Source organism: Camponotus vicinus, unplaced genomic scaffold (genome assembly GCF_025532165.1).
Source record: "Camponotus vicinus isolate PSW18456_S1 unplaced genomic scaffold, iyCamVici1.0 SCAF_1, whole genome shotgun sequence".
Taxonomy (NCBI): Eukaryota; Metazoa; Arthropoda; class Insecta; order Hymenoptera; family Formicidae; genus Camponotus; species Camponotus vicinus.
In genome coordinates this window covers 5798524-5824214 of record NW_028141945.1, presented here as the reverse complement: position 1 = coordinate 5824214, position 25691 = coordinate 5798524, and the positions used below count along the sequence as shown (strand labels likewise).

The 25691-nt window shown below is 32.6% G+C and overlaps 1 protein-coding gene across 3 annotated transcripts in view; it reads left to right on the top strand.

Moving 5' to 3' along the window:
- Positions 1-25691, top strand: part of LOC145969999 (uncharacterized) — a 164298-nt gene that overhangs the window by 130758 nt on the left and 7849 nt on the right. For 2 of the 3 annotated variants that reach the window (XM_083096355.1, XM_083096348.1), the window contains exon 3: positions 25274-25670. In XM_083096355.1, the coding sequence (XP_082952481.1) occupies positions 25367-25670 (304 nt within the window). In that variant the 5' untranslated portion in view covers positions 25274-25366. Of the gene's footprint in view, positions 1-7089; positions 7213-25273; positions 25671-25691 lie in introns of those variants that run through there. The other variant, XM_083096364.1, reaches the window with a different exon arrangement.

The window sequence follows — 25691 nt, the reverse complement described above, 5'->3', positions numbered from 1 at the left end:
CTAAATCATGATGTAATGCTATTGTTCTTGTAAACTCTATCGGAGCGTGTATAAAATATTATTGTATTAATGTGAGTTTGAAATTATAACTAGATGTGAAAAATGCTATACTTTTATTTAAAGTTTGTAGTCAAATTAAAATTGCTGGAATTAATCTACAAATTAGTTCCGTAAAAGTGCGGCTGGGACATAATATTTATTATTTTATTATCAAATATTCTTTATCGACAATTGCATATTGCTGTTAGCTATCTAAATCGAATAATCTCAATATACACACAGTTATTAATGCCGGATATTAAGCTTCTTTATCAATGCTTACTGATATTACGCGTCTATTCGCTCAGATTAAGCAATCACAACTGTAATCAAAATTTCATTGTCTCTCTTTCATATACACACACCCACAAATTTTCGAAAATAAAACTTTCGCAATTTGAATGATTGTAATATGAGAGTAATATTTATCTATATATTGATTTATTATTTTATGTTAATATAAGGAGACTTTTATTAAGGCATAAATTATAATAAAATTGATTTTATATTATTAATAAATTATTTTTATTAATATAAATAAATTAAATATTTTTCATTTTCCATAGCTTATTGTTTAAATGATCAGTATTTATTCAATTTTATATTGTATTTCTATTTAATTTTATTGATTAAATAATCAATAAAATAAGTCTATTGTCTAAATAAACCTATTGTTTAAATAATCAATATCTATTCAACATACATGATACCGCAGCGAAAGACCGAGATATATATTTTTTATTTAAATTATAGAATTTTTAAAATTTTTATTTTATAGTCTTGTGATATTTTATTTCTTTTTATATAGTATAAGCTTATATATTGTAAATTTAGTTTATCAATGTCCTAAATATTTATTATATAAACAACATGCTAATGCCAACTACATATCGACTGGTATCGAATGGCTCACATTCCATTAATACGCAAGCATTCAGGTGGTTCCAGTACATACACATTATTAGAGAAGCATGTCGGTCTACAAGCGCAAAGCATATAGGCATATTGCGTTATTGTCAGGCACACGTAAACATGTTGTCGAATTATTAACGTTTAATTGAAGTTCCACAAGAATAGGACGGTTCTCTATTTAAAGGTATCGTATAAACTAATAGATAAGAACAGAATGACATAAGAAGCAAATAGATAATGAAAATGAGATTTAAGCACTAGATACGAATAGAGAAATAATGTAAATAATATAAATTATAAAATTAGATAAAATTTTAAATAGTACAAATACAAGCTTTCGAGTAGCTGCTTTTGATGAAATATTCCAACATCGGAAACAAACATATCTTCACTTAAACTAATGACATGTTGGGAAACTGATAACTGGAAATTGCCATAATTAACAAACCGAGATGACTTAACCGGATATTACCCCAAGAAAACGGCAAGAAGTTCTCCTAAGAGTTAATCTCTTTAAGATTGATTGGATGGAAAGAATTCCTTTTTCGCAGGATAAAAATAAAACGATCATGAGCATTAAGAGCTCATTCAACTTTTAAATTCAACTTATATTGAATTCTACTTATTAAGCTCTGATTGTGGAAGATAATGTTATAAGTTCTTATTTCTCTGATGATTGATTAGATATATATATGAATATTATAGAAAATATATTTATAATCGCATACACACAATAAATATGCACGTATTCGTTTTATATACAGACAAAAAAAATAGACATTTTTAAAAATAAATATATCCCACTAAAAAAATTTCACAAAAGTGAAAAAAAATACACCAAGTGAAAGATATCTCTACACAACAAAAAGTTTAGAAAAATATTAAAAAATAGATGAGATAAATACAATTAATCCAGTACAGTAAATTATGTGTTATCGATTTATAATCGACGTTAAATAAATTAGGATTCCTTTAATTCCCAAAGTACATTTCATATGATCTATATAGTTTAAAAGCAAGTTTCACGCAAATTCTAAGTCACATAAACGGCTTTCAAATCAAAGTATGTTATGAAAACTTGACCGTTTATGATATGAAAAGATTTATGCAACTTAGAGAGAAAATTTGTGTGAAACTTTCTTTTAAACTATTATATATACATCATATAAAATCTGCATATAAAAAGTGCTTTGGGAATTAAAGAAATCCTAACTTACTTTTGATTTGAAAATGTAATGAATATTTTACATTATATTTTATATTTTATTCCCGTCTTAATCTAACTTCTAATATCCATGTGACTTTTATATTTAATTGTATTAGTGAAAAAAGTGATAATTGCTACGAAATGTACAGGTGTATCATGATAAAAACAAAATTCGTTTTCCCACCTTATCTCGCGATAATTAACGCACACCGCAGCGGTGGCTCTTCTTGTCGAAAAGGAAACGCAATTTTAAATAGCTCTTATAGCTGGTAAGATGCACGAGTTAAAATCTGATTACACTTCTTCTGCTTGGCGAAACTTAAAGTGATGTCGAGCTAAATTACTGCTTAGACGGTGCTTAAAATATAGCTAGCAATCTGATCGACCGTCTCTTTACGCTGAGACTAACATTTTAGTAGTAAAGTGGTTTTAATTAGATTTTATAAGAAAGAGGCGTAATATATTTTTTACATTTTGTGATTTTAACCTAAATAACAAAATGTACTCTTACTTTTTTATCGATTGCAGTAAATGAATAGTATATGAAATACGTATGTGTGCATACATATATATTTATTATATATTTAAATTATATATTTAAATATTCCATTATTAAAATACATTTTTGTACAATCTTTTAATAAAAAAATAATATTATTAAAATTTCACAAAGATATTAGCTTAACGAACGTAAAGCATAAATAATTCAACCTTTAATTTACTTGAAAATAGTATATACAAAAAAAAACATATGTTTTAATTAATTTTCTTTTTTAAATAACGTTCTTTCTCTCTCTCATAAACTAACGTTCTCTCTCTCTCTTTAAATAACGTTCTCTCTCTCATGTTTATATAATCTAATACATATTTAACAAGCTGGAAATCTCCATATTTATAATACATTAAAATATTGCGCCAACTAACATCCTAATTTTATCGTGAGTAATATTTGAATATATTCAAGGGTACATTGTGTCGCAACAAAAAATGTCACGACTACATGAAACACACGAAGCGCACAATGTTGTTGAAATCTGCATATACGAAACAGTAGGTTAATGGAAATGTCACGTAATCTTTAAGTTTATCTTATATTGATAAATGTTCGTGTGGGTGCATGTATGTGTAAATACGTGCGTGTATGTGACGATGCATATATGAGAACTTGTATAATTTTATAAATGTAGCTTTGTTTTAACTGCAGATATTACTAATAATTTTTATTGAACCTTATTTTATGTATGTTTGAAAACATCATTCATATAATGTTCAATTTGTATAATTGATTATTTTTTAATAAATGTTACTAAAACAATGAAAAAATTCCAGTAAACATTTCAATGAAAACACTCACTCTTTGCTATGTCTTACTCTCTAAAAGTGAATCAGTGTATTATTACTGTAATCAGTAAATACTCACTGATTACAAGCAGTTATAAGTACAGCACTGATTACAGTGATAATACACTGATTCACTTTTAGAGAGTATGTTTCACTAATAATGACAATAAAATTTCATTGAAAAATCAATCACTACAAATTTTTCTCAGTGCAATTTCATTATTTTTAAAATTATATTTATAATTAAAACCTCTGCTTATCTAATAATATAATACACGAATTCTATTTAAAAGAGTACATTAAAATATATATTTTTAATAACATCAGTAAGCCCTGCAAGTTCACAAAATTGCAACGTGCTTTGAAGTAGACTCGTTTGACGACTAATGGAATAGCTGTAGACTTGTTATTAATACCGCCACAAATGAAAAGGATGCTTAAAAATAATGCGATTATCGTACGGATAAAAGAAGGAAAGAAAGAAACACTAAACGCATGCGAAACAGCACTATATAGGACACGCAAAGCGAGATAAAAAGACGATCTAGTATGCGCGAACGTTTGCATTTCCCCATTTGAACAAAGAATTGATAATACGGCGTAATCTCATTTTAGCGCATTATATGCAAAAAGAAAGGTAAATGCAAAAATCGCGAAAATGCTGACATCCGTTTCGTTCCGTATGTATCGTTTCGGCGGGATTTTGTCCGCACGGCTCTTGTGGAGATTATTTTCAGCCGACTGTAAGCTTCAAGTAATACCAGAAATTGCATGATTTAAACTTTAAATGCTCGAAACCATGTCTGCGACCACCAAATAGTTTCCTATATAAGAACGTGGCAATCTCCGCGACGTGTAACAAAGTGAGAGGCAAAAATCTAATCTCTCTAATATCGCGAGCAAAATATCTTCAATCTTTTTCCCATGTGTTAGCGAGTGTTGGCGGTGAAATCTCTGTGTATTCTCGCCGAGCACAACAGATTGCGGTAAATAAAAACGTTCATGCGGAAAACGCGCAGAAATGTCATAACAGTTTTTCCTTCTTTCGTAAACCGCTTACGTGATAATATGAAGAAAATGTGATACACATTTTATCCTCCTTTTATAAATCGCACTTATTAGTTTTTAAGAAATGCTTTGTATACATATGCACGCGAGAGAGGTCAGAGGCATTTAATACATACGTCTATAGAGCACATGTATGTATATACGTTCCACGTATATATGCGCTCGCACTTGTGCGCGCGCGTTATATATTCAAAGTTTAAATTATTCGCATATTTTCCATTTATGTGCGCACTCAACAGCCACGCTATTTGCGATGCAACAATCGTTACTTTACTCAACCGCATCGTTAATGCAACACGAAAGTTACAAGGGAAAACGTTATTTGCGCGCACGGCTCAAATAAAATATAATTGATCAATAAAAAGGAACTTTTTTTAACATTATTATTTTCATTTATCTCAAAAAGTGATTAACAATTATTCTATATACAGGGTGACCCATTTTAACTTAGGCAGCCAAATAACTCGAAAAATAAGCAAGATAGAAAAAAATGTTTCAGACAAAAGTTGTTTGGTTTCGAGGGGGCCATAAGATGGTACCATTGGTTTGACCTTGAAGAGTCATTTGAAGGTCACGTGAAGGTCACTTCAATTTTTTTAAATGGAATACCCTATATATTTTTATACATTCTTGTAGCTTATCTCGAGTGCTTTCCAAAACACTATAATTAAGTACCTTTCCGTTAAGTACTTTTTGAGTTATGATGCTTGAAATAATTTCTTAATTTTACATAAACCGTAAAATATCTTGTAAAATATTCATTTTTCGATTATCTTACCTTAATACTTTTATGTACATAATAATGAGAGGAATCAATTGGTGTAAAGAAAACACATAGTTGTTTTTAAGAAAAAATATGGAATTGTTAATTGCAAATTACATATTTTTTCTTCGAAACAACTATGTGTTTTCTTTACACCAATTGATTCCTCTCATTATTTTGTACATAAAACTATTAAGGTAAGGTAATCGAAAAATGAATATTTTACAAGATATTTTACGGTTTATGTAAAATTAAGAAATTATTTCAAGCCTCATAACTCAAAAAGTACTTAACGAAAATGTACTTAATTATAGTGTTTTGGAAAGCTCTCGAGATGAGCTACAAGAATGTACAAAAATATATAGGATGTTCCATTTAAAAAAATTGAAGTGACCTTCACGTGACCTTCAAATGACTCTTCAAGGTCAAACCAATGATACCGTCTTATGGCCCCCTCGAAACCATACAACTTTTGTCTAAAACATTTTTCTCTATCTTGCTTATTTTTCGAGTTATTTGGCTGCCTAAGTTAAAATGGGTCACCCTGTATATATGTAATGTAAGAAATAATTTATATCCTCTCTGAGAAATATTTAATACGCAGTGCCTCCTCCCTAAAAATATCAAAGTATTTGCGCGGCTTAATGTCACCGATAATTTTGGATTACTGTAGTTAGATGTTTATGGAGTTACTTTAGGCAGTTTGCACTACCACCTATAATTCATAGAAGCGCATGCTTATATGTTGGGAAATTCTCGGTATTATCATTTTGGCGAGTAAACTTAGAAGTGATTTATATTATATAGGGTCTGCTTCCCACGCACATCCCAATTGAAGGATACGTTTATTAAGGAAACATTTGTTATTATAAAATTAAATTTGTTATCCATGTGTAATTTTAATGTTTAATTTTTGCGAAAGAAAAATTGATTACAAGTTTTAATAAGAGATATTAATCCTGAATTATGAATATAATTACACACAACTAAATACTTATTAAGCGTGCATCTATCTATATTGCCTAAATATAAAATTTTACAAATAGCAATATTAACTAAACACACTCGCTGTATGAGATTATGCGATTCGATAGCACCCTTTTGCGGGCTACCATAAGTGTTATTGTACAACTAATGTCAACATGTGGCATCTCGCAGAGGGTCAGTTTCAGCGGATTCAAGTGACGAAGTGTGCAGGGACGGACATAGAAAGTTTCCAAGAGACAGCGAACAAAATTAAAAGAGTTTGCCCATCAAACCCGCATGCGACAAAGCTTGGCTTTTCTACTAGATACAATCTACCAGATAATAACGTTAAAAAGATTTCAACGAGTGATCTCAAGTTACTTTCTCAACTTTATATCTTTAACGTTAAAATATTATAACATTAATATAATAATTCAAAAGATTTCAAATAGTTAATCCTTAAAGTTTTATCAAATTAGCGCCATAATTTAAAGTTTTTATATATGAAGCGTGTAAATTTGAAATGTACCGCGCGATATTTGATGTCTGAAAAATTCTTTGACAATTATGCTTCTAACAAGATGGTATTTTCGCACATTCTTCTGTCGATTGTGTCTAAAAACAAACTCAGTCATCAGAAATGAAAACGCATAGCTATTGTATTGCAATACAATATCAAGCGTACCTTACAATGCAATCTAAAGTGTCAGGATTTGGTGAATTGTTTTAGAGCCAGCACCAATACACAATCCGTAATTAGTGGGAAACGAACATCAGCTTTAACGGGACTATTGTTCGTTCGCTAAAGTGACGTTGAGATGTAACAATAGCGCGCATCGTGTACGCGTCGTGCGCAAAGTGCAAACGTACAATGACTAAAAGAGGCACAATCAACTCAACAACACAAGCACAATACGTAAGTTACAATGCTAAGATTGATTCGTCAATATTCGACACGTCATGCGCAATGAAATGCGTGCAGAGAGAATCACGACATTCGTCTCTTTCATATTCACTCCATAATATCATATCAATTGAAGAATGATCGATCATTAATAATTCTGAGTTAAGTTCTGAGCAGTTTTACTCAATTTTTTACTTTCCATCTGAATAAAGTGTGCCTATATTATATGCGTGTTTTTCCGCAGATATTTTTTGCAAAAAATTTTATCAAATCTTGATAAAAGTCTAAAATATCGTTATCCGCACGCGGATCGATCGTGATTTATTGCAGCATTTCGAGACTCGCTCTTGTGACGTGGCACCCGCGGAAATGAATCAGAGTATTGGTTAAACAACGGAAATAACGAAAACACGTAATGAATTTATTTAATCATGATAGTGACACGGTATTTAAAACATTAGCTAGTGCGTTTATCCAGTATCGCGTGACGGATATTAGACTTTATTCTTTCAATTGAGGAAATCATTTTTTGTCACACACATCTTCATATAATGTTGATTGTTATATAATGAAGTTGTACACATTTCTCAATCGATTAACGCATCTAGAAAAATCTTAAATCCCGCCTTAAAATTGAGCATATTCTCTATAATCTAGATTTAAAAAATATTATATATCATAAATAGAAATATAAAAATTTATTATAAAATTTATTAAAACATACAATATTTTAAAATATATTTATTCTGTAGCTTTTACTTTTAATTATATTTGAAATAATCATTCGAGATTGAAAATACTGCTCGAATTGTTATACATCTCTATAAAATAACATTTTCAAAAATCACTTTCAAAAATCGTTTAACCTTATATTCGATTCATTTATCATGACATAGCTATTTTCCGTTTTTAAACGTACAAAGAATCGATAAAAGAGAGAGAATGTTCACATTCGGAGAGTTTACGTTATTAATACCAATCAATAGACAAGATTCAATTGTCGGAAATGAGAAACACGAGTATTGGTCCATAATTCTAATAGAAACTGTCGATTCTAAAATAGTAGTTAGAAACTTTTTTTCCGTATAACCTATTATCTTAATCCTCTGTTTTAAAAGAACATAGAAAATAATAAAAAAAATAAGATAAAATAACGAAACAATTAATGTAACATTATAAAATTATTTAACGCTAGATTGTAGAATTGTCAGCCATTAAATTCAACTGTAACATATAATTATAAATTTTACGAGATTTTTTAATATAATAACTGCGATAAAACTGCGATAAAACTACGCTATCGTTAAGAATGTATGATCATTTTCCACAGAAATAATGCAATACAAATGTACATTCGTACATATATCACTTAAACATTGTAAACGTGAAAAAAGAAAATCGTTTTTTAACATGCTCCTCCAAATACTTTTTCAAGTTCATAAAGATAATAATTAAAAATTAATAAATATTATTGTAATAAATATTAAACGTGGCAATATTCAATATTGCGATATTTCGATATAATATTTCGGTCAAATCGTTCATTATACCTTGCAACAGAGTTTAAATAATGACAATGTGTGTTCAATGTTCCTAATAATTAAAATGTCAGGTAAAATTCAACCTTTTTGATACAAGTATCATTAAACCACATACTATGTAATACATGTGCAATACATGTATAACATAAACGATATTCTCTCTAATAGAAATAACCGAATGAAATAGTTAATTGAAAATCAGCTTATTGCTTTGTAATTTTATTTTCCATATAAGTCCGCTTTTTTTATTAGAATTAAATATAGAGTAATATGGAGTAATATAATAGATGTTATATTACAAAGTAAAATTTATTAAAAAATATGATCAAAAAATACTAGTTTTGGCAGATGCAATTTTTTTTAGAAATAACTCCCTCTCGGTTATCGAAATTCTCGTTAAATTAAATATTTTCAGAATTACGTTCTAAAATAAAAATCTCCATTTTTTACACATTTTATATAATCTTTATTAACGTTTTTCTTGTATAAAGCGTTAAATTTTCAGCAGAAAATTTCACGCTTGAATAATCCGCATAGAGAAAGGAAGCCGCATTTCGGAAGTAATCCTTTCGATATCTGACAAGGAGTTTAGATCGCACGATAATACGTAACATCGACGGGAACTTTAATCTTTCGAAAATACACGACGCATCCCTGTCGGCATCATGTTCGTCGCGTTGTTATGTCGCTGTTATGTTTACACATTTTATATAATCTTTATTAACGTTTTTCTTGTATAAATACAGCGTTTAATTTTTAGCAGAAAATTTCACGCTTGAATAATCCGCATAGAGAAAGGAAGCCGCATTTCGGAAGTAATCCTTTCGATATCTAACAAGGAGTTTAGATCGCACGATAATACGTGGCATCGATGGGAACTTTAATCTTTCGAAAATACACGACGCATCCCTGTCGGCATCATGTTCGTCGCGTTGTTATGTCGCTGTTATGTTTACACATTTTATATAATCTTTATTAACGTTTTTCTTGTATAAATACAGCGTTTAATTTTCAGCAGAAAATTTCACGCTTGAATAATCCACATAAAGTTTAAGAAAGGGAGCCACGTTTCGGAAATAATCCTTTCGATATCTGACAAGGAGTTTAGATCGCACGATAATAGGTGACATCGACGGGAACTTTAATCTTTCGAAAATACACGTCGCATCCCTGTCGGCATCATGTTCGTCGCGTTGTTATGTCGCGCGCGCGCGCGCGCGCGCTTCTTCGCGCCAGAATTAATTAATTAATCGAGCCGCCGGACCGCGTCTCCCGCCGGGGAAGGCGTTCTACCCACAATTTCCCGACTTCGCCACTTTCCAGCGCACCGCGGTACGTATAAATCATAGAGCGCACCCCCGCGTCGTGGCTCGCATATAAATCAAAGCCCACGGCGAACGTCGGGAACGGGGTGCGCGCTCTTCGCCGTCGCCGCGGGTGCGTATCTCCGCGACGCCGTTCACGTAGAGCCGCGTAGAGACGGCGGCGGCCGGAATTTGCATTTTCCGCGAAAGAAAAACATATGGCATTGATAGCGGATTGTATTTTAACTCGCTGCCGCAGGAGTGTGCGTTTACACGCTCCGCGCGATAACTTATGTATTTTGCTCGTATCGGGGAGTGTTACGTGACGAGAAGCCGAACGCGGCTCCGGACTTCGTAAAGCTGATGTATACCCTGCTGCGCATCATCCAGACCAGTTCGTTCAGTTCGTAATACGAACCAGCGGTACCGTATTTTTAAATCGAATCAATTTACTTAGTGCGCTCGAAAAGAGTTCTCTCAAATAATTTGATAATAAGTAACGTCAAATATTTGAATTTCTTGAAATTTAATCCTAATATTATATTTTATTCATTAAAATTAAAATTCGATTTTTAATTGTTTATATATATTTCATAGGAAAAGAGAAGATCTAGAAATGCTGACGTACATATTTCAAGATCGCTCTTAAACATGTATATAAAAAAAAGAGTTCTCTCAAATAATTTGATAATAAGTAACGTCAAATATTTGAATTTCTTGAAATTTAATCCTAATATTATATTTTATTCATTAAAATTAAAATTCAATTTTTAATTGTTTATATCTATTTCATAGAAAAGGAGAAAATCTAGAAATGCTGACGTACATATTTCGAGATCACTCTTAAGCGGATATATAAAAAAATGTAAAATTGAAATTATTTTCTTATAAAAATATATACAATTATTGTATTTTTCAGAACATTTAAGAATTATAAAATTTCTCTCTCTGACACACACTTATAAATTCACGGATAATGTAATTCTATTTATTCACGTTTATTCCACTCTGCACCGGTTTCATAATATTTATCGCGAACGTTTTATCGGCCAAGGAAGCTATATACTGTACCAAATAAATAATAACGCGAAATACACTCGTTCCCCAGGGGATTAACCAATCTGCTCCCCGTTTGAAATTACAAACCTCGACTGAGTTACAGCACAAGAAAAAAGAAGCCAAATCCGATATACGAATTTCCAATTCCCAAGGAATCTAAAATATCGTTAAATCTGTCTCTTACATTTTAGTTTCTGACATTCTTTAATGGAAGGAGCAAAATGCGAGCCATATAATCGTATACGAGTTACCGCGATTAACTATAAATCATTTTCATTACACGTAGATTACTAATATTACGGTAATGAATGAAGATAAGTATATGAATATATCAGAGTTGATACAGATATAAATCCGAGAAAGTAAAATTAAAATAGAGCTTCCTCGAAAATTAAAATGAGCATTTTTAAAAAGTGTCATTTTATTTCTTATTATTTGATCACATCGTTTTAATAACAAATTCAATGGGTTGAAAAATTTGTAAGAAAGATAAATTTTTCGGAGCCTCTCCTACAAGTAGAATTATTTAAAATTTAAGATAAGTGAGGAAGATGAATGGTCCATCATCTTTATAGTAACGTCGATATTGTGATTATTATCATTATAAATATTATTTAGAAAATTGTTAATTTTGAAAAGCTTTTATTTATCATCATAATTTTTTGCCACAGGAGTGGGAGGGTAATAACAAGAGAATTGAAGTTGAACGCTTTATTACGCTCTATCATTAGGAAGCCCGTTAGCGCCTAAAATACACGTCTCGTATAATAGTGGAAATTATTACGGGTAATGTTCTCGAACGCTTTCACAAGTGCACAAGAAATGAACATCGTTAATAAGCTAATCGCTTAGATATCTACGATCTTATTTGAGATACAAGCCAATTGTATTTCTGATACAGAGCATTATTCATATTTATTGATAAAGAAATTATAGACGAGATAATCCACGAAAGAAAAATATTTTGGTTCTCTTATAATATATAAATAGGCATTTAGGATCGATTTTTGAAATTGAAAATTAAATTTTTTCAATGATAGGTGGGGCGTAAGTATCAAATGACTTCCTCGCATTTTTTCAACTTACCCGTGAAAGTGCATTTTATTTGCAAAAAAATATTTTCTAGATTTAAAAGCTACGATCTGAAAAATAAAGCGTTTGAAAAATAACGAAATAGAGAAGCAACGTAGATTTTCACTTCAACGAGGCGTCAGAAGCACGCCAGCAAAGGGGAAAGTAATTAATCCCTGTCCTGCCATTTAACAGATACCCGCATCGAAAAGGTCGCAACGAAAATGAAAATCTAGCAGCCTCAGTCGTGAACGGCAACAAATTGAGTCCAAGTTTGATTATCTCTCTCTTTTTTTCCGCTCGCCCACGCGTCCATTTGTTTGTTTGCAAGAGACGGGCGAGCACTTCGACCGATTCGAAACACGAGGGCTTCACTTGACGGTACTCCACGTTGACGATATTGGCGGGGAAAAAAAAAATAAACCAGTCGCACCAGTTGTCGCGAAAAGTCGCGTCGATTTCAGATTTAGGTTACGATAAATTCGACCCGGACTCCGCCGAGTCTGCCACTGTCGGTTGTTTCCTGGTTCAGTAGTTATCTCGACGGCGAGCCATCCCGCATCAAGCGCTCCGATGGAAGCTCTTTTAGAAAAACGCTCGCTCAAGGCCGAGTGCTTGGCCTACGGTAATACGGCACCGCGGGTGGCTGGCCTTTAAACTCTCCCTCCCGGAACAGGAGTCACACAGAAAGAATCCGTGAACCATGTGACAGCGTCGCTTTCAACATGCGCACGCTGTAAACGTGTGTGTCTGTCGCGTGAAACGCTCGATTTCTCTCGCGATAACATGTTTTCATCTTCATGTTTCATCAACGCCAGGCTATGTCGCAAAACGCCGTAGAGATTACCGCTTTTCTACTGCAAATTTTCAAGCGATATCGTCGCGTCTGATCTCGATGACGGCGACGTGCAAATGGAAACCGCTTAAGAGAGATATCGCCTGTGATGTACGAATATAATACAAAATTGCAATTTAATCAAACTCTAATTTAATTTACAACAATAATATTATAAATTAGTAATCCAGTACGCTTATTCCCAGGTTAATTTAATTAATCAATTAAATATTTTTGTGGAGTATTATTGCGGTAATGCGTTTCAGAAAATAATTACATACACCCCTATTGAGAACGAGGAGCAAAATATATTCGGCAATGAAATTGTATAGAAAGGATAAATCCAATCATAATAATTCCAAACAAATTCCTTCTTCATGACAGTGTTTAATAGATAATTAGTTTTTGATTAATACGAAGTGGAAAGATTATAAGTAATGCAGATCATTTTTAATAATTAATTTGAACTCGAATATATTCCTTATACAATATTTATGTAATTATAAATAATAAATTTATATATATTTACATAAATTATATACATAATAGAAAGGAATCGGATTAAATGAGAGCTTAACGCGGTAAATGAAAGCGCAAATTCTTTATTTTTAAATAACTTTATTAATATAATTCAGATCTCTGATTTGTTAATCAATAAATTATTTAAATTAAGATAAATTAATTTGATAATGATCCAAGTAAAAGACCCAAACGTACGAAATTGAATTATTAATAAAATCAGTTAAAAATAAAGAATTTGCGCTTCATTTACCTGGCTCACTTAATTCATTCATTATTAATATTATACATCAGAACTTTCGATTTTACCTTTGTACAAATGAGTAATTTGAAATTATATGTATGTGATTTAAGACATGATTTAAAATTTCAATATAATATCTTTTTTTAAGTATCGCTTAAGACAAAATTTTCTTTAAAAATAAAACTATAGTTATCGACGTTATTTAAATCCTTGTGAAAAATATATTTTTCCGAAACGGTTATTACAGCAGCAGGAAACTTTTCAATTGGATTATAAAGTTTTCTGAATGAAATGATTTCTACACCAACACCGCGAAACAGCAAAATTATCAAAGTATTCCTTGTATACGTGCAAGCAAATAAAATAATGATGTGATTCTTAAGCTCAAATTTTTAACTTTATTAAATTATCGAAATAATATTCATTAGATTTGGGCAATAAAAGTATATAGACTGTTTTGGAAACCATTGAAAAATATCATCGAAAGATAAATTTAATTCAATTTAAAGATAATATTACGTAATAATAATAATATTATATTGCGATCAATGTTGATTACTTTTAGAGAAATATTCGAAAAAATGTAGAAAAACTCATAATTAAAAAAGAAGATTTTTCTCCATTTATCATAGAAATTTTTTTTTACATTTAACATTTAAACATTTTTTTCAATTTTAATCGAAGAAATAAATTCTAAGAATTAATGCTAAATTTTTCTGTATTTACTGTGTACGATATAAAAACAGAAAAATATATTTTCCCGCAATAACGGCGGCCTCATATTCATACCCTTGTCATCGCAGAGACGGACGCTATGTCGCATCACAGACTTTTACTGCAACCACTCACACGAAATGAGTCCTTTTTCCGTGACAAAGCCGAATTTCCCAGGCACAAAGGTAAAAGTTCCGAAACAGAGCGACACTCGGAGTAACATACCGAAAATACACGTCGGAAAAGCGAGGCTCTTGTGCTTGCGAGGAACGTTTCCGCATTAACGCGTCTTAACATAACGCTCCGAGCCATTTCGTGGCGAAATTCTCGTCATTATCTCCGACGTCTTATTAACTCCGCGACAACTTTATATCCGCATTACGTGCTCGCGTTGGAAAAGCGATCATCACCGTTGCCGGTTTCGCGGTTAACGTCGTCGGTTAGCGAGGGAAATATGTTTTCGACGAGCGCCGGGAGACTTGAAATTTATTGTCAAAACACACGACGGAGACGAAGGCGAGAAAGGTTCACACATCCGTGGACTTAGCAAGTCGCAAGGGTATCCCTTTTCGAGTTCACCTCCCTGTCGCATTGTAAAATAGCAGCGGAGTGTACGTAATCCATCGAGATTGCGGCTCCTACCCGGATTTACGAGGGAGGACCGGACCTCACAGCACGGCGTTTCTGCTTTTACAAGCAGATTGGATCGTCCCATCGGTCGGCTTTCATGCCCGATCGGAATCGCGAAATTCGCGCCGAACCTCTTTTCGTAAACCGAATTTGCTTATCCCGTGTGTGCTCACATCTGATATAACACGATGATCTATATAACACGAGGAACACGAAAGTTACACCGCTTAATAAAACTTATCGCTCGCTAGATTATTGCGCGATCGATCAGTCGATATATTCTCTCGATTCGCGTCCGGCCAAACTTTCCTCGATCAACGGAGGTGCACTTTCATTTCCTGCTCATGAGAAAATACCAGGTATACGGATAATCTCGAAGATGACCGCGTTTGATTACACCACGTAGTAATTACTGCATCCAACGAATATGAAGCGAAATGATGTCGCTGCAGCTCAAGAAGTCAGGCTGCATGTTTAACTTGTCTCAATGTATCGCGCTTGAAAGCGAGAGAAGCTCGGAAAGATTCAATCTCAATCCACATATATAAATATATATCAAATATTAATATAATATCACTATTTCATTATGTTATTAGCCTCGATGTAGTCATAAATAGCAATAATTATGTCCTACGGTAATTGATATCTTATGTAGGAGTATCGCATTATCATGATGTAAAATATGTATTATTAAAAGGATTTAGAGTTAATACAGTTTAGCTGTGATTAAAGCAATTTTACACAGATTACACAGCAATATTGTTGGCGCGATTATTATGCGAATATACTACGGATATGAATATAGAATGGATTCATTTCTGAATAATGTATATCGATTTATATATATAAACAAATAGATAATTCAAGCATATTGCAGCTGGTAACTATCTTCTATCACTAATGAGTATCATGGTTTAATGAGTATATGGAGGTAGCAACAAGGTTTTAAGATAGAGATTTTTCTGTTATAATAATCGTATGATACTATTATCGCTTACGATAGTATATCATGATGTGGAATTAATTTTTGATGAGAAATGAAAACAACTATATAGAAGCCTATAATATAATTGCTATTTAAATCATTATTATGTACGAATAAAAACGGATCATGAATGCAAAAATATTGAATATTGTAATGCATGATATGCAATTTATAAAATTTAAGTCATTAAAGATTGCTTTATATGGAGATAAAACAAAATTATATTTATATTTTTATTTAATAATATTTTTGTAAATATTAACACTTTTTATACATTTTATATGTGACTCTTAAACAAAGCTTTTTATAAAATACATCTTGAAATGTATGTCCAACATTATAGACAATATGTTTGATATTTCTTTGTTTTTCAGCACATTTTCATTTGTCTTACTCAGACATAAACTCATCCGTTATTTTGATGTAAAAATGTAGTTCTTGTATAAGAGAAACGAAAAGGAATTTCTCTGTAATTTATTTTAGTTGGACATGATGTATGTTGTAATATAATGTTCAAAAAAAAATATTCTATTTTATAATTATTCTGAGATTATATTTTATAAATATTTTATTATAGGAACAAAATAATATTTAATAATTTAATAATAGTATTTAATATTGACACTGAAAGAATAAGAGTAATTTAAAAAATAAGATTAATATACAAAATTAATTATATGTACTTAAAAGTATGAATTTATTTAGTACAAATATTGTATATAAGTTTTATCGAGCTTATAAATTGATAATAATATAAGAAATTCATAAAAAACTCTTTTTTCTTTCCGCTTTATATACAATGATATAGTGTCTGTATCCTATATGTCTCTACTAGTTTATTTCATGAATATAAATCTCGAAAGTGCTATTTACGTATTCCTCGCTGACTATTTCAAAATTTCAACACGACAGTGCGTGACGTTTATACGCCAAGAAGAAACATGTGAGGTAAAATGTTCTGATTTAAATTTTCTCATTCGCAAAAGCCAGCGATGTAACTTTATGCCTCTTTATCATATCATTTTATTATACGTATGAATGCACAAAGAGATATCGCATTAACCATTTTATAAGAAAATATTCATCTTTTGATCTTTGTAATTATAAAAAAAATAATTGAATAAGGAAAAGTCAAATAATGTAATTAAAACATTATAATAATATAATAATTAATATAATAAAACATTATAATAATATTTGCACAATAAATATTTTTTTAAATATATTTTTTTATACATTCTCTCCCCCCCTTTCTTTCTCGAAATATTTACTAGATCCCCGATATATTTATCGACGAATAGAACAAGAAAAGATTTGTCATTTAATTCCTATGCTAATTAGCCTCTAAAGCCACTAATTACGGTTAATGAAATCTTATCTACAGTCCGGATGCTTTTCCAAGAGCTGTTTCACGCGCCATGTACTAATTACACCGCCAAGAACTTTTTTGTCGGGTCAACAAGGTTAAGTTTCCTTTGAAGATGCATCCAACGTTCCATGCTCTCATGCATTTTAGCTGCATGTCATCTTATCTCGAGAGCGATACTGTGAAAGAGTGTTCGAGACTATATGCTGTTGATGTTTTATATTCCAAGTTGTTTTGTACTCCAAGCAGGTTTGCACGCCTTAAAACCAGTAGCCCATAACGGATTACGACGTGTCGCGATTTAACGTTTTCCGCACTTTTATTTCCCACTGAAAGTCCATCTATTGTATTCGTGACCGGACTCGCAGATGTACCGTTGATCTCCAATTCTTCCGATTTTAGAGAAAAAAAATCAAGATACAATATTTCGAAATGCAACTAATTTCCGCAGAGTTTGTAAAAATCTCTTTCAACATATTTGCGTTGAAACACGATGAATTCAATGCATTTATGGGATTATGATATACGTAATTTCTCCTGTGAAAAAAAACGAGATGAGTGGCAGCAAACGACCGTTATACCAGTTGCGTGAGGACCATCCAAACTTTAACTCTTACTTATATTAGCCGCGAATTCTTCCAAGTAGATTATTTTCAACGTCATTTATATTTTCCACTTGAAATAAATTACCTCGTCGAAAATTTATCGTGGACTTCTTAATTGAGGAACGCGGTTTAACGGAAAATTCAAGTTCCAGTTGAAATACTAAATGAAATTTGATTGAAAAAAAGGATTAGCGTTTCGTGCAATTTTGCATGAATTTTTCTGATATATTTAACCAGAGTGATTAAATCAACAATGGCGTTTTCCGACTTAAAAATACGTTTTCTACGTAACCTTCTATACAGGGTGTTCCGAAACTAACGCTTGATATTTTAAAGGCAGATTCTCTGGCCAATTTAAAAACGACTTTTCCTCAGCGAAAATGTCGAGGGAGATCATTATTTTTTGCATATTCCCAATTTTTGTTATCATGTATCTTTCTAACTAAGCCTTAAATTAAAATTCTATTAAAGTAAACTCTACCTAAAATTAACTAAAGAATGTGACTTTATTAATATTTTATTCCCATAAGCCTTAATTTGCGAAAAACCCTTTATTTTCAACCGTTTATAACTCGAAAACTATTAGTGCCGCGACATTTCGGGACACCCTGTATAACGTATGCACTCATATATCAAATATGTCAATGCTAATCGTTGTAAATATTATATGTCGATTATCTATGAAAAAATTATATTAAAAATGTATTATCGTTAAAATGGAGAATGGAAAAATGATATTTTTAGATCACAATGTTATTTCTCTATATGTCAGATAAGAGAAATAATACCACGTAATGTTAACAGTTAAGATAAAATTTCCATCGATTCGCAACGAAAGTAGTGGAAAATTCTCGCGTTATGTAAGATAACAACTGTACAATACTTGATTTATTTGATTTGTTATGCATTTTTCTCGCGTTATGTAAGATAATAACTGTACAATACTTGATTTATTTGATTTGCTATGCATTTTTATCTTGCGCAGATTAATTTTACATTTCACAAGATATTTTACATCTTCTAGTGAACATAAAATCAACTTTTTGCTTGCAGAAGATAGCATCTTTTCACTTTGCGATATTACGACTAAGAAGTTTCAGACAAAATTAACGTTAAACTAAAGTCGACATGAAATCGATCGAAGGAAAATTTGTTTTTACTTGAAACAATTAGCATTGGCACTTGATTTCTCTAAAAGCGAAGTTTAGATTATCGTTCCTTAGGAAAATTGACGTTAAAATATTTCGCGCTTAAAAACCTTCTTCGTTAAATTGTTCAACAAAACTTGTCAGATATTTTCAGCAGCACTGTTTGTTACATCTATTCGTTATATTCGTTATTTTGTTACATCTACGAGTTCGAGATAAAAGTAAGTTTATGTTAGGCACGTAAATAGATCTGAATTTCTTCTACTACCCGTGCGCGGCTCAATTTTTAATGATCGATAAATTAGAGATTTAACGTCAGTCGTTTCGGAAGGATTTCCATCACACAGATTACGGAGCGTGATCGACACAGAAGCACGATTAAAGCCGGTAAGCTCTCGGAAGGGAAGCATTTTATTTCCGCGGGCAGAAATTGCACGATATTACCTCGATGCGCCGGCAGAACAGAACTCGGTGAAGTACAAGTTATTAAACGATCTCAACGATGTTATTTCATGATGACCCTAGAACTCATAATACGGATCTACTTCGTCACGCTTCCTTCGGTGTATCACGGCTCCGCGTTTTCAGTTACGTAAGTTTACTTCTCAGGTGAGATAATTTCCTCGGTGCCATCAAAAACATGAATAATCGCGAAATGAATTATTTATTAGTCATTTAAATAACAAAACAAAGAAGCCAATTTTATTTTTGCCAAATATCGTATAAATTATTATTATCATTTTTTTATCTCTTTCCATAAAACCAGATCTAATAATCGACAAATAAAAGACAGAGATAACAAATTTCAAATAGAAGTTGAATAGCTAGAAATATAAAGTGACAAATAATGTGTTAAGTGACAGAAAAAACGATCATCTTATTTAAGCAAAAAAAAAACAGATCATAGAAAATCTTTTAAAATCTTTTTAAAAAAAAATGAAAATGATAAAATAATGAAAGTTTGTCTTCGAATAGCATTTATCAAAAACGTACCCGATATGATATTTTGAGAAACTTTAAACGTTTTTTGTGACTCTTTTTGAAGACGCTGCAATTGCATCAAATTCTGTACGACCATAAATCTATGGTTCCATTCTTTCTCTCGCTTTCTTGACTGACGATGGAAATCCTTACATTCCTCTTAAAAATAGAGACCGTAAAGTCTGACGTGTTATCAAACACGTTTCACAATATTTTACAATCGATATGTGCAACGCTTAGCTTTGTAAGCTCCTTCATCTACAGAGAAATATATATCATAATATTTATACCTCTCAGTCGAATTATTAAATATTCTCATGCTTTAATCCTAAGTTCTCAGATACTTCAGTAAGCAAGAAAACGCGATGCTCGCAACCGCCACAGACGCATCCATCTACGATCTTATATAAGGGTGGTTGCAGCTCGCGATACTCACCTTTTTATTATTCCAGCGTGTGAGACGAAGCTCGCGTAAGGGCGTGTCGCGCTATTTGCATTCTCATTACCATCGGCGGTTCTTATTTAAATAGGTGAACAACTGCAAAGCACTCGGGTGGTCGGGAAGCTCGTTAGGCGTCCTCTCCTAAGTGGGTGAGAGAGGGAAGCGGGGAGAGCCGTATGCATAGGTACATCCGTTGCAACCGCTCGCCACCTTCGCCTCCTCCTTCTCCCTTGAAGACGTAGTTCAGGAAAGAGAGAAGGAGAACGAAAGAGCCGGTTGACTGCAATTTCGCGCGAGGACGCGAATTCCCGGTGCCCTCGACCTCGCAGCGAGGGAGGAAGGCGGAAGGGAAATCTTTTAAATTCAACGCGGTACGCTTCATTAGTGGCCGCGGTTTACTCGGCGGCCGCAACGATTTAATCCGGGTTTGCGCGCGGCGTCAAGCCGCGCTGCCATCCCGAGGAAATTCAATTTCGCTGTGGTGGTAATGGACCAGAACGTTCCGGCCTGGGGAACGTTGGGCCGCGTATCTCAAACGGCCGGCGAACGGAACGGAAACGCCGGTCGACTCGTTGTATCTCCCCCGACGCGGAATCTGTTGGAACGCAACGCCGATTCCAAGTGGCGACATAACGCACGCTGGAAACGAACGACGTCGAGAAGCGAAGGAATCGCGTGGCCAGAATATCCAGCCGTGCGTGCGAACGACGTGCGTAAACGAAAACCTCTGAGGAGAGTAAAAATTTTCAAAGCGTCGCGAGAGAAGTAAAATCGAATAAAAATCCCGCAACTTTTGCGAGAGAACTTGGCGAATTTGATTTGAAATTTATAATTATGCGAGCGCGAACATGAATCGCGAAAACTTTTATTCGAATTTAATATTTAATTTATTTTATCAACTACTTTAACGAGCAATTTACATCGTAGTAGAATTCGCTATGTATTTCAACTTTATCACTTTAGAGGTAGGTTTGAAAACTTATATAAAATGCCTGATATATATATATATATATATATATATATATATATATATATATATATATATATATATATATATATATATATATATACAGGGTGACCCATTTTAACTTAGGCAGCCAAATAACTCGAAAAATAAGCAAGATAGAGAAAAATGTTTTAGACAAAAGTTGTATGGTTTCGAGGGGGCCATAAGATGGTATCATTGGTTTGACCTTGAAGAGTCATTTGAAGGTCACGTGAAGGTCACTTCAATTTTTTTAAATGGAATACCCTATATATTTTTGTACATTCTTGTAGCTTATTTCGAGAGCTTTCCAAAACACTATAATTAAGTACCTTTCCGTTAAGTACTTTTTGAGTTATGATGCTTGAAATAATTTCTTAATTTTACATAAACCGTAAAATATCTTGTAAAATATTCATTTTTCGATTATCTTACCTTAATACTTTTATGTACAAAATAATGAGAGGAATCAATTGGTGTAAAGAAAACACATAGTTGTTTTTAAGAAAAAATATGGAATTGTTAATTGCAAATTACATATTTTTTCTTCGAAACAACTATGTGTTTTCTTTACACCAATTGATTCCTCTCATTATTTTGTACATAAAACTATTAAGGTAAGGTAATCGAAAAATGAATATTTTACAAGATATTTTACGGTTTATGTAAAATTAAGAAATTATTTCAAGCCTCATAACTCAAAAAGTACTTAACGAAAATGTACTTAATTATAGTGTTTTGGAAAGCTCTCGAGATGAGCTACAAGAATGTACAAAAATATATAGGATGTTCCATTTAAAAAAATTGAAGTGACCTTCACGTGACCTTCAAATGACTCTTCAAGGTCAAACCAATGATACCATCTTATGGCCCCCTCGAAACCATACAACTTTTGTCTAAAACATTTTTCTCTATCTTGCTTATTTTTCGAGTTATTTGGCTGCCTAAGTTAAAATGGGTCACCCTGTATAATCGAATACAAATAGAAATTTTTTTATTTAAAGTATAAACGAAAGTTTGTTATAAATAGATGCATTATATTACAGATTTATTTTATAATAAATATATTTAATAAATATATATAATAAATATATTTTATAATAAATCTGTAATTTATTTTATAATAAATATATTTAATAAATAAATATATAATAAATATATTTTATAATAAATCTGTAATAATGCATCTATATGCGTGTGCTGCATTGATAAAAGTAATTTTTAAAATACACAGACGTGCGATGGAAGGAAAGTAGCTGCATCTGTTTCTCCAGTAGATTTTCAAACCTGTCGAACCATCACGTAGCGCTATGCAAATATTGCGCCAGTCTTTCGAGAGTAAAACGTCGAGTACACGAAAGATTTCTTGGTTCGGAAACAAGAGCAACGATAGAAGCTTCTCGGAGTTATAGCGCGGAACAACTTTCCTGCTTGCAAACGACGAAGTTCGACCTTACGATCCGATCCAATATATTACGCAAAGATATGCGTACCTCTTGGAATTTATAATGGTACATAAGCTCACCTAGTTTCGAAATAATAGCACAGCAAGCATTTTATTTCGTTCGTTCGTGCCTCTGTTATCACTTGCAAGTTTTTCGTAAATGAAGACTCCACGTAACGCGTAATTAAACTCTGTCCTATTTTCGTGGCAAAGCAAATTCAAGCCTTTATCAACCGACTGTGTGTTACTCGCGTTACAAATTGCCACAGGATATAATACCTTAACTTTGAGATCTAATTCCTAAGTAATGAGATCTAATATCCCTAAAGTAATTTTCAGTTAAATATACATTATGTAACATTTACGACAAATATATAACATATATCTGACTTTGTGAATAATTATGGGATTACATAGATTGTCAGAAATACATCATTGAAAAATAATGAAAAAAAAAACGCTCAACAATTTATCAGTTATGATTGTATCATATAACATTATCATTTCTATTAAATATAATATATTATTATTTCATATTATTTCAAAAATTACATTGCAAAACTATATGTAAAATAGACGTCTATTTTACGTATAATTTTGCAATTTAACTTTTGAAACAATTCAAAAATGATAATGTTATATAAGAATATACATATTATCATATGTTATATGAGAATATAGATATTATAATATATTATATATATCACACAATTGATTGTTTCTTCAACAACTAGAAACTAGAGCTTTATATTATTTAACCATGTAATATAAACAGTAATTAGCCTGTCACCTAATTAGTACAGAATTTAATTAACTACCTTAATTTCAGCAGAAATAATGCGTTGCATATCTGCCGTGAAAATCTGGCGAATTAATTAATGAGGATGCGAACGAGAAAACGATGCCTAGAACGGATGGAATTTTACGAGGGATACCTAAGTAGGGACGATAAGCGCAAACAGATTAAAAAATAAAATCCCTTTCGACATAGAGAGAAGTCGCAAGCATATTGATTTTTCTACTTCGATGCAGCCAATGACCTAACGTTACCTCGAGCTGCAAGCACGACCCTAACAAAGTTATTCGAAGAATGACGGGCTGTACACGGCGTAGCACACGAAGGAAATCGACACCCATTTACCACTTCGTATTCCCGATCATGTCCCCCACATACGTGACCTTCCTTCCCCCGTGTCGCAACCGAGCATCTTAAGACACCATCTGGCAACCGTCCAATCCGGTCATATTTTTCCGATCTCGTAACGGGTCACGCGGGTATGCGACATCCCCGAGCCACGGAGATTTACTGCGGGCATTAAATTACGACCGTCGCGGGATGATCTTCGGAATCAGTATCCCTTGAACGAGACATTGAGACTAGTCCGGTTGACCAACGACCCTGTTGAGTTTTTTTTTTCTTCTAAGGACACGTTACCCGTCGGCTTTTCGGTCTCGCGGGATCTGACCTTTCCTTGCTGTAAATTGAGGTTTGTCTGAGAAATACGTGGCATGTATATGTTTTGTTGTTCCTTGAAAATAAGATGACCATATTTTTTTCGTAAAACAAAATATAGGCAAAAACAATTTACAGCAAAAGAAAATTAGAATTAATAAAACTAGAAAAAATTTATAATCCTTTCTTATTAACAAAACAAAAAAAGAGATAAAATGGAAAATGTCTGAATGCACAACTATTTGTGAATTAAAGGGAACGTAATATTTTCACGAATAATTTAGATGTAACATTATTTCGATACAAGAATCGGTTAAGTGAGTTTCAAAATTACAAATTTCTAAATATTTAAATAAATATTAGTTAATGTAAAAAATATATTTTTAATATGAAATGAAATATTGATTCTTTATTCGTTTTATACATCTTTTTCTCTACTAAGTGTATTCTTAGACATTTTCCGGTTCACAAGATTACTATCGAGAAGTGCACAAGATGTGCATGCTGATATTAAATTCAATATAGTTTAAATTTAAAATCTGTCTTATATCTTTTATCTGTCGATAAAAAATCAGATTAAAAACTGTCCAAATTGTCAAACGCACGTCTAGCTATTCTTCCGAATATTTATTTCAGGAATATTAACATTCGAATATCAAACGACAAATCGAATTGTATGTATACAAAAAAAACGATGACAAAATTTCCCGTCACGTATCTAATTAAATTTCTTCGCATTGTTCGCAGTATAACCGCGGCGGTGAAATCTGTGAGTGTCGGTGCGAGAAACGATGAACGAATCGGGACGAGCCGGGAACGAAGCGGCGCGATAATAATAATATGTGGACGACGCGGCCGCGGACCAGGCGAAAGTGGCGACAAACGTCGACCCCGTCGTGCAGAGAACGTGACAATCGTCGGAATCGCCGTCGGGACAGTTTCCGCATCATCTACTCGGTGATATTGGCGGCTTGTATGGCAGCGCAGGAAGCGAGGGCCGCCAAGTGTCCGCCACCAGACACAATACCCGGCTGTCCGTGTTACAACTTCGAGAACGGCGGTCTGTTCCTGGAGTGCGCAGGTGCTACCGAAGACTCCCTCAGGAACGCTTTGTCCGGCGTGATACATGCCGCCGGAGAGGAAGGTAACCGTCCACGATACAACA